The sequence below is a fragment of the Palaemon carinicauda genome, chromosome 1 (genome assembly GCF_036898095.1).
Source record: "Palaemon carinicauda isolate YSFRI2023 chromosome 1, ASM3689809v2, whole genome shotgun sequence".
In the NCBI taxonomy this organism is placed as follows: Eukaryota; Metazoa; Arthropoda; class Malacostraca; order Decapoda; family Palaemonidae; genus Palaemon; species Palaemon carinicauda.
This window is the reverse complement of record NC_090725.1, coordinates 158,012,063-158,022,955: the sequence shown is the minus strand read 5'-3', so window position 1 is coordinate 158,022,955 and position 10,893 is coordinate 158,012,063. Positions and strand designations below refer to the sequence as shown.

The following is a 10,893-nucleotide window of genomic DNA, read 5'->3' as shown; positions in this document are numbered from 1 at the left end:
AGAGCATCGTCTTCTTCTTCTTTCCTTCGGCAACATTCTTGGGACCCATGGCTACAGTATTAAGCTTAATACGTAATACACTACGTACGTTATATACAGTACTATGTATAGTAAACACTAATACAGTACAGTGCACAGTAACGAATGTTTAATAACGATAACACGTGGCGTACGAATGTATTTAACACTACGTCAAACAAGCGAAAGCACACAATGTCTGTTAACGATACCGCAGTCGGAACGAAAAGAGAGAGAGAGAGATGAACGCCTGTGCGTAAGCAAGGTGGGATAGTTGCCGACCAATAGGAAAGCAGGATCTTATGGCGTCAGCTAGCATCTGAGTAGGGAGATAACCAATGGGTGAGCGGGAGGCTGTAAGTGAGTTTACCCAAGTTCAAAGTCTGGCGGCGCGCGCTTTTTAAAATTACTCTCGCCGACGAGTTGGGATCTCGTAAGCTTTTCGTATCCTGAAATTTTATTCGTATACTGGGGCATAAAAAATCTTCGAACCGCTTTTCGTAACCTGATTTTTTCGTAAGCAGAAACTTTCGTATCCAGAGGTATCACTGTATATATATATATATATATATATATATATATATATATATATATATATATATATATATATATATATATATATATATATATATATATATATCTCTCTCTCTCTCTCTCTCTCTCTCTCTCTCTCTATATATATATATATATATATATATATATATATATATATATATATATATCTATATCTATATATAATATATATATATATATATATATATATATATATATATATATATATATATATATATATATATATATATATATATATACAGTACATATATATATATATATATATATATATATATATATATATATATATATATATATATATATATATATATATATATATATATATATATACAGTACATATATATATATATATATATATATATATATATATATATATATATATATATATATATATATATATATATATATATATATAGGCTATACAGACAGTCCCCAACTTACGAACACAATGGGGACCGAGAGTGCGTTCGTAAGCTGGATTGTTCGTAAGTCGTTAGTGATAAATTTTGGTCTAGAGTAAGCGTAACCTAACTCGGTTGTCTACAATTTTCAGCCGTAGAAGTCAACAAATAGCCCCATTTCATATAAAATAGGTTATTACAAATATTTTACTTTATCATATTACAGTACAGTAGTCTGTATAATACTGTAAAGTTCAGTACAGTAGGTTGTTGTTAGTCGTGGCGATCAATTTCTCACGAAACAAAAACATGCCATTCGATTACAACAGCTGATTCTCTCTCTCTCTCTCTCTCTCTCTCTCTCTCTCTCTCATAGTAAATATAGTGTACTGTACATTATAATTCCTTTTTAAATAAATGTATATACTGAAAGCTATTTTATTATTCCATTACCAATTTTTTTTTTGCTAGAAACTTACATAAACAAGCGCCATTTGCATTATCTACTGAACGACTGTAATGTTTACCTTTTCACGGTGATCAAATCAGCTGACTAGTACCGTACTGTATTTACTGTATGTAACAGTGCTGTGCATTTAACTGCTTCATGGTTGTTTTGGTATTGTTAAATAAAATGCAGAAGGTTAGTTTACTGTGTTGTTTTATTTTAATTTTGACGACCGACGGAATCGGCTGGGTTGTACAGTAGGCTGTCCTAACGGATGACGTCAGCTGATGCGCGACAACCTGTAAATAATTACGCATTAGCGTACTGTACTAGTAATTCCTTTTTTCAATTAATACTGCTTGGTACAGTACAGTAGTTACTGTAAATTTTATTTAAGATGTAAAATGATTGTACTGTACTGTTCAGTATATACCGTACTGCTAAAAGACTATTTATCATGATAAAGTATCGTGTGTCCGTACATCTACATAAAGCTCTCTATTTCTCGTACTGTACGTACCCGTACATCTACAAGTACGATATCTCTCGTACTGTACATATATATGTACGCTCTCTCTTACATATGTATGTACACAACACACACACTGCAGTCAATAGTAAATAATAGATAAAGTAAGCAATAAAATACTGTACAGTAACTTACGTTTTTAATTCATTCTATTGCGGTGACGGAGAGATGATGAAGGGAGACGAGGCTCTTGATGTAGAAGGCATGGGTGAGTCAGGTGCAGGAGAAGGCATATCTGGGGAATCAGGTGCTGACGAAGGAGATTGTACTGGTGTGGTAGGCCGAGATTTAAAAAACTTATACAAAGAGGTCTGTTTTGTTTTCCTTTTTCTCTCATCATAAATAACACTGTAGCAATTAATTGCATCGTGCACACAAGTGGAGACTTTTGTAAACCTCTCAACATTGGGGTCTTGGCTCTCAAAAATGGATAAAGCTTCCTCAATTTTTGAGAAAGCTTCAGCTAATAATTTTGTATCAAATTTCTTGACGGGAGGTGGCTCCTCTTCGTTGTTTTCATTATCTTCCTGACGTTGCATCGCCTCCAACTCCATCAAGTCTTCATTGGTGAGTTCTTCTCCATGAGACTTGAGAAGTTCATGAAAATCTACCTCCTCCAGGTCCAGCTCAAGTTTCTTACTGAGGTCCACAAGATTATTAAAAATGTTCTGGCTTTCTTCATCTTGGTCGAAGCCGGTAAAATCATTAACAAACTGTGGAGTAAGGTACTTCCACACGCCATTCAAGTTAGATTTTTGAACTTCCCGCCATGAAGCATGAATATTTTTTACACAGTCGTAAATATTGTACGACTTCCAGAAGTCTTTCAGAGTTTGATTGGAGGTTTCATCGACGACTGCCTTCAGTGCCTGCCTATAGGTACGCCGCGTATAATATTTTTTAAAATTTGCTATGACCCCTTGGTCCATGGGTTGAAGAAGAGAGGTGGTATTTGGGGGCAAATAAATTAATTGAACATCTGGGTGGAAGTCGTCTAAGTTAGGAGGATGACCAGGGGCATTATCTAAGACTAAAAGAATCTTAAAAGGGATGTTATTTTCATGGCAATACAATTTAACTTCGGGAATAAAATGAAGGTTAAACCAATCTTGAAAAATAGCAAGAGTAACCCAGGCCTTAAGGTTGGACATCCAGATGACAGGAAGAGTGCTTTTGTTAATGTTCTTGAAAGCCCGAGGATTTGCTGCAAGATACACCAAGAGCGGCTTAAGCTTGCAATCGCCTGATGCATTGGCACCCAACATTAACGTTAGCCTATCCTTTGCAGCTTTGTAACCCGGCATGCTCTTCTCCTCGCGACTGATGTACGTTCTCGATGGCATTTTTTTCCAAAAAAGGCCAGTCTCATCAACATTGAATATTTGCTGCGGAATATATCCTTCACTGTCTATTACACTTTTTAAGTAAACTGGAAACACTTCAGCAGCCTTCTTGTCCGCACTTGCTGCCTCACCAGTAATGCCTACGTTATGTAAATTAGCGCGCATTTTGAATCTATTAAACCAACCATGGCTTGCTACAAAAGACTCACCAGCTGCTTCCCCACCTGCCTTAGCCTTCACATCTTCGTAAAGGCTTCTAGCCTTTTCTTGTATGAGCATCAGAGATAGAGGTACCCTCCTTTGTTTCTGATGTTCGATCCACATAGCGAGGAGTTTTTCCATCTCTTCCATACACTTTCCTCTTTTCTTGGAAATAATGGTCGAAGCCATTGGTACCACACTTTTCACATGTTCCATAATACGGTCCTTGCTCTTATAAATCGTGCCAACTGTTGACCGATTTAATTTATAGGCACTCGCAACACTTGCCATCTTCTCGCCACGAACTAGCTTCTTGATGATGGCTACTTTCATTTCCATTGAAATTGATTGCCTCTTCTTTACACTACCTCTATCACCACTAAGCTTGCGCTTCATTCCACTACCACTCGCAATCTGCTTATCAGCCATAGTTAATGTTTACTGTTAATAAGTATTTTACGAAAATACAGCGGGAGTTATACACGGGAACAGCTATAGCGATCTCGATAGTGAACACAATGTGTTTTGAACAAAGCGGGCAGCGGGTGCTGCCCGGTGGGTAGCGGCGGGGTTGGAAACAAGTCGGGATTGGCGCTAATTTCAAAATTTAAACTTGCGATAAAATCTACGGAAGTTTGCGAACATGTTTGGACTTCTGTCAAATTGTGTTCGTATCTCCGGATGTTCGTAACACGGATGTTCGTAAGTTGGGGACTGCCTGTATATATATATATATATATATATATATATATATATATATATATATATATATATATATATATATATATATATATATATATATATATATATATATATATATATATATATATATATCGACTTGAAGTAGGGCATGAACGTGTACAGAATATAAGAATTCACCACAACTATATTCAGTATCCCATAAAAGAGACACAGTGGCCAGCGTCGTGTCTTAAGAGATGTAGCACACATCTGATCAAATGTATCTAAACACCCCTTTGTCGAGTTATAGAACATCTGAATATCAGTTTTCTTCTTCTCGATCTCAGGTGGATCGTGATGAAGGGAACTCAACAGCATGACCTTCTTTGTTCTATCAACTTGCTGACACTGAAGGGACAAATTGTGCTCGTAACTGAATACAGCCACTGAGTCCTTGATAGGAAGCACCATCTCAGAAATCTGTTGGGGAATATAAGAGTTCTGTCCAATGGTGCCACACAGGTACATGCCTTCACTCTCAAGTGCCAAGGCGTGTGGAGGACTCGTGAAGAAATAATCAGTGGTCACAGTGTGGCCCTTTCGATGAAAAGGGTCCACAAGGTTCATCGTGAAAATTTCCCCAAGTGTTGATCCTCACAGCATCTTGAATGCAGGCAAGTTTTCCATGTTGCTCCATCAACTAATGCTTGACACTTTCAAACTTCAGCAACTTGACCGCGGATCTGTCAATCACTGTGGCCATGTCAAGCTGCCGAATAGGATTCGATGTCAAAATTGCCCATTCAAGAACGATCACAAGATGAACACAGCCTGTCTGAGGTGTCGGAAACTTGTGTGTCTGCAGCACCAAACTGTGTGTTGTGCCCAGAGTGTGTTTAATGGTTGTTCTAGGTAAGAAACTAAAAGAAATATTTGTATTTTTTACCATTCTATAATTCATAAAAATGCATATTATCTATTGTATCCAAAAAAGTTTATAATTTTTTTTGCTTTTGTAAGTTTGTACATTTTAAGATTAATTATATATAATAACAAACTTCATTCTAACTACCATAATTTATTTATGCAAATCCTCAAACAATAATATACTGTAAGTAAATAACAGGCTGATACTGTCATATCTCTCCATTTCAGGTAGCAAGTTCGGCCATACGATTTGGTGTGGTTTGCGGCCATTTTGTGAGCATAAACAACAGGTAAGCTGGCATAGCTGTATATATTCCCCTTTTTACTGATATTTTTATGTATAGATACCATACTCAGTAATGAAAATTTTCATGATAAAACTCAGCTATAAAAAAATGAAAAAAAAATATTACACTAAATAATATCCAAGTGCATATTTTTTTACACATTTTCGTTGGACGATAATAATACAATATTCTATAAAAAAAAAATTCAGCCACTAACTATGTCATATACCTACCCCAAAACATTTTTTAAAACAAAATTTTTCCTTTTTTGGGAAAAAAAATGACAAATTTTGGGGGGGTATTACTTTCTGCGAAGCTGAAATGACGAGCCATTAAAATTTAGCGAGGGTTAACTACCCATACTGCTAGTTAGGGGGGTAGGGGGGTGGGGTAGCTTGCTACCGCTCCCACTCACACACCGGTGATTTAGCTCACTTTGCTTGGAGGTAGGACTTCAAGGGGGATAAGACTGGCGGGCAAGTTTGTATGAATAGCTAAGGTTTGTATCGTTAGGAAAAATACAAATTATCTACGAATTTGTCATTTGTTCCGTGATTGGAATACAAACCAATGCTATTTATTTAGGGGTGACTAACCCATTAGGAAAGGTGGACGTCCCTGCCAATCTGGCTTTTTGGCTTTTACCCGGGGGCTCCTTATCCGAGTATGTTCGTACTCATAAAATAAGGGGTCCCTGCACCTCGCTAAGACCTTGCTACGAAAGGTTCGCGGTCTACGCAAGCTGTGTGTTGAGATATATAGAAGTGTGACCGTCCAGGTAAAGTTATTCCAAGTCTTTAGTAGGAAAAACTGTTGTAAAAAGGACTTTCCCAATACCACCTCGCCAGGGTATGGGGATGAACAGTATTAGTTTAATACTAGGTACACAAGGGAGCATGGTTTACCTGCAGTGGTTTGAGGTCAGCTTGTGCAGAGAACCCAGGATGCTGCTTTCCCCAAGAGAGGGGAGGATGAAGAAAAGAATAAGAGCCAGTCAAACCTTTTCATTCATGCAGACTAAAACCGGGTAACAGTGCCCTCAACCTTCTGCTACGTGTCCAATAAGAAGATTGAGGTATTATAGAAGCTGTTGTGCAGCCGCCACAGGACCGATAGAAAACGTATCAAGTCTCCTGTCGGTCACGTCTTGCAGGTAGTGGGATGTGAATGTAGTCTGTCGTTTCCACACCCCAGCTTGAAGAACCTGCGTCACTGAGAAGTTCCTCTTGAATGCCAGGGACGTAGCTACACCCCTGACATCATGAGCTCTGGGGCGACGTGAAGGACTAGGGTCTGGATTCAGTGCATGATCTATGACCTTGCGAATCCATGCTGAGATTGTGTTTTTAGTGACCCTCCTCTTGGTCCTTCCTTGGCTGACAAATAGTGCAGGCACACGAGGACGGGCTGCTACTTTTCTCTTCAAATACAGCCTCAAACTCCTCACAGGGCAGAGTAAGAGATGATCAGGGTCATCTGTTACTGAACGAAGACTCGAAATTCAGAAGGAGTCGAATCGAGGATCCGCTACTCCTGGGTTCTGAGTCTTAGCTATAAACTCAGGGACGAAGCTGAACGTTACCTCTCCCCATCCCCTTGAATGGGCGATGTCATATGAGAGACCATGAAGTTCACTGGCTTGCTTGGCTGAAGCCAAAGTTAGCAGGAATACCATCTTCCAAGTTAGATGGCGGCAATCTGTTGCCTGGCGTAATGCTTCATAAGGAGGTCTCTTAAGAGACCTGAGAACTCAAACCACGTTCCATGGGGGAGGTCTCACTTCAGACTGAAGACAGGTAAGTTCATAACTCCGTATGAGTAAGGAAAGTTCTAGCGATGAAGAAATGTCCATTCTGTTCAGTCTAAAGGCGAGGCTTAAGGCTGAGCGATAGCCTTTTACCGCCGATACTGACAGGAGCACTTCTTCCTGCAAATATACGAGGAACTCTGCTATTGCTGGAATAGTGGCACTGAGAGTAGAGATACCACATCCACAACACCAACCATAGAAGACCTTCCACTTTGCCTGGTAGACTGCTGCTGATGACTTTCGTAGGTGTCCAGACATCCTGATTGCAGCTCATTGCGAAAATCCTCTCTGAGAGAGGAGATGCTGGATAGTCTCCAAGCGTGAAGCTACGGCTTTGTGGGATATGTTGACATGTGGCTGTTTGAGTAGATCATGCCGTGGAGGGAGTTTTCTTGGAGACTTCGTAAGGAGTTGCAGAAAGTCTGGAAACCATTCCACGTGATGCCATAGCGGAGCTATGAGGGTCATTGAAAGGCTGACCGATCTTCTGACCTTGTTGAGTACCCTCCTCATCAGACAGAACGGGGGAAAGGCGTAAACGTTGATGTTGTCCCACCGTTGTTGGAATGCATCTTGCCAGAGAGCCTTGGGGTCTGGGACTGGGGAACAGTATAACGGGAGCCTGAAGTTCAGGGCCGTTGCGAAGAGGTCCCCCGTCGGAGAACCCCACAAAGTCACAACTTTGTTGGCTACTAGATGATCCAAAGACCACGCGGTACTCACTATCCGAAATGCTCTGCTCAAGTTGTCGGTGAGCACATTCCTCTTGCCCGGAATGAAGCGTGCCGATAGTGGGATCGAATGAATTTCGGTCCATCTCAGTATGCTAGATGGAACAGGGGCTGCAAAAAAGTACGTCCTTGCTTGTTGATGTAAGCTACTACTGTGGTGTTGTCGCTCATCACTACCACTGAGTGGCCCGCCAGGAACTGTTGAAGGGCCAGAAAGACGGCCTTCATCTCTAGGAGATTTATGTGGAGGTACTCTTCTTATTCTGACCAGAGGCCTGAGGTCGTGTGGTGCAGCACCTGAGCCCCCCACCCATTTTTTTGAAGAGTCTGAGAACAGCATCAAATCGGGGGGGAGGATAAGAAGATCCTTTCCTTTTCATAGATTCTCGTCTGACACCCACCATTTAAGGTCCGTCTGTTCTGCTGATCCCATGGGGATCCAGATGTCCAGGGAATCGAGAGTCTGATTCCACTAGGACTGGAGTTGCCACTGGAGAGATCTCATCCTGAGATGGCCGATGGGAACTAGACGGGCCAGTGATGAAAGGTGACCGAGGAGACGTAACTACGCCTGGGATGGAAGTTCTTCTTGCATGAGAAAGGGTCTTGCGACCTTCCTCAGCCTTAATATTCTGCCGTCTGATGGGAAGGCTTTGTGGAGATTGGTGTCTATTATCATGCCTAGGTATACCAATCTCTGCGTAGGAAGAAGGGAGGACTTCTCGAGATTTACCATGATCTTGGCCTTAGAAGTTTTGTCTCAATGTTGAAGGAGATGGATGCCAATCCTGTGTGTCCAAAATGACACTAGGGCAAACACTCTGATAAAAACTTGAGGTGCTGTGGAAAGACCAAAGCACAGCACTTTGAACTGGTATTTCCAGTTGTCTAGGTTAAATCGCAAGTACTTCCTTGAAGACGGATGGACTGGGATCTGGAAGTATGCTTCCTTTAGGTCCAGTGTGCACATAAAGTCCTGTGGTCTTACTGCTAGTCTGACCGTGTCTGCAGTCTCCATGCTGAACGGAGTTTGTTTGACAAACTTGTTCAGAGCCGAGAGGTCGATGACTGATCTCCAGCCTCCAGACACCTTTTTTACAAGAAAGAGTCGACTGAAGAAGCCTGGGGACCCGTCGAGGATCTCCTGGAGAGAACCCTTCTTCAACAGGGTCTGGACTTCTGCCCGAAGGGACAGCCTCTTTACTGATCCCTTGGCAAAGGAGTCTATAGACACTGGATTCCTGGTCAAGGGAGGGAGAGATGTTATGAACGGGACACGATATCCTAGACGAATCACAGAGATTGTCCAGGGTTCGGCCCCGAGTGGCTTCCACCTGTCCGAGCAACTTTGTAGACATCCCCCAACTGGTGGACAAGCAGGGAGAGTGCCTATCCTAGCGTTTGCGGCCTCGGCTGCTCCCTCTAGGATATTTACCTCCCCAGGAGGACTTAGTGCTTTTCCTGTCTTTGGCAGGGAAGGGCTTATTAGACACCGTGGTCTTTGCTGCTGTCTTGGTCGTCGTGGTCTTGGCTGGACGGGACTGCTGAGGAGCTGGTGGTTCATAGAGCTTGGAAGTCAAAGCCCTATGGAGGAGGGAGTCCTCATGGGACTTCCTCCATCTCTCAGCGGCATGTTCCACATCCTTAGGCTCGAATAGATGGGCTCCCTCTAGAGAGGAATATCTGAGCCTAGCGATCTCGGCATTAATGACTTGTTGATGGAACCTCTCAGACACCACGTCCCGACGTTTCAGGATGGTATTCGCCCACAAGTTCGAAACTTGGTGGGGAAGAAACTCGATCATCCAAGTGCCTGAAAGCAGGAAAGTCTCCATTGCTTTCCTGGTACGTTCCTTGGAGAAATCCTCAGTTCGTACCAGGATTCCCAAGGTCCTTAACCAGACATCAAGCCATGAAGAAGCTTGCATGAAGTACTTCGTGACCTTCTCCTGGTTAAAGATCACGGTTGCCGAGAAAGAGACCTGTTGATTAAAGTGTCTCTAGAGAGATTCCCTTGGTGAGCTCTTCCAAGGAGTGGTGGAGAGGAAGAGCTGGACGAGGCTCCTCCAGAATCTCAAAATACCTCCTATGTTGGACACGAGGAGGTGGGAGAAGCTTATTGGTAGAGCCGAAACGATGGGAGGAGGCATATTCGGCGAGCTGTAGGGCGATCTTAGCCCTTGCACCCTTCAGCCCTTGAGACCAGGGCAAGGCTGCACTGGTCTTTGAGGGTTTCTGGGTGCCAAAGACATGGTCTAAGACTGTGTCCTTGCCCTCCTGTGGGAGTATCTATGGGTTGGTAAATCCATTGAGAACCCTTATGAGAGTCAGAACCTGCCTGAATGCATGTTCTGACTCTTTTTGCTCTCCTTACGACATTGGACTTGCAGCGAAGTCTCCTTCTTCCATCCCTGAGAGCTCTTCCCGGGGTGGGTCGCGGACATCCCTCGAGTGACTGGCTGTCTCTGTAAACTTGGTAGTCCTAGAAGAGGACTTTGGCAGAGTCTTGGAGTCTTTGGACTCCTTCCGAGGAAGATGGTAGGACTCCAGCATCGAAGGCGAAATGTCGTGTCCCTCCTGATTTCCATTGGTGGTGGGGAACTCTCCGTGTGAGGGGAGTCTTTCTCTGAAGGTGGAAGGGAGGAGGTCCTTTCCTCATGCGACTCCCATGGCAAAGGTGAGGTAGGTGAGTATCCCGAGGAAGATGCAGGAGGAGCTGGCCTTGATGGTCTAACCAGAGTCAGCTTTACCCTCGAGGAAGTGACAGTGTCTGAGACTCCTCTTTCCCTCTTCAGAGGGGAGGAAGAAGTCATGGTTCCTTGCCGAGGGTCTGCTGGAGCTATAGGCTGCTCTGAAGAGCGGCCAGACAGAGCAGGATTGAAGGCCTGTACCACTGCTCTGACCATAGCACTGAACCATGGCTGTTGACTGACTGACGCACTGT

At 42.6% G+C, this 10,893-nt stretch overlaps 2 protein-coding genes across 2 annotated transcripts; both read right to left on the bottom strand.

The window, feature by feature from the left end:
• Positions 1-2,094: 2,094 nt before the first annotated feature.
• Positions 2,095-3,942, bottom strand: LOC137620582 (tigger transposable element-derived protein 1-like). The gene has a single exon (XM_068350871.1). The coding sequence runs from the start codon at positions 3,940-3,942 to the stop codon at positions 2,119-2,121; it is 1,824 nt and encodes a 607-aa protein (XP_068206972.1). The 3' UTR covers positions 2,095-2,118.
• A 178-nt stretch (positions 3,943-4,120) lies between these two features.
• LOC137620519 (uncharacterized) lies at positions 4,121-4,821 on the bottom strand. Its single transcript, XM_068350751.1, has 2 exons — positions 4,393-4,821; positions 4,121-4,138 (listed from the first exon to the last, which is right to left on the bottom strand). Exons 1-2 carry the CDS (start codon positions 4,819-4,821, stop codon positions 4,121-4,123), a joined length of 447 nt encoding a protein of 148 aa, XP_068206852.1.
• Between the last annotated feature and the right edge of the window lie 6,072 nt (positions 4,822-10,893).

What these genes read in the sequence shown, in the direction of transcription:
- LOC137620582 (XM_068350871.1), bottom strand. Translation starts at nt 3,942, where the DNA reads ATGGCTGATAAGCAGATTGCGAGTGGTAGTGGAATGAAGCGCAAGCTT.
- LOC137620519 (XM_068350751.1), bottom strand. Translation starts at nt 4,821, where the DNA reads ATGAACCTTGTGGACCCTTTTCATCGAAAGGGCCACACTGTGACCACT.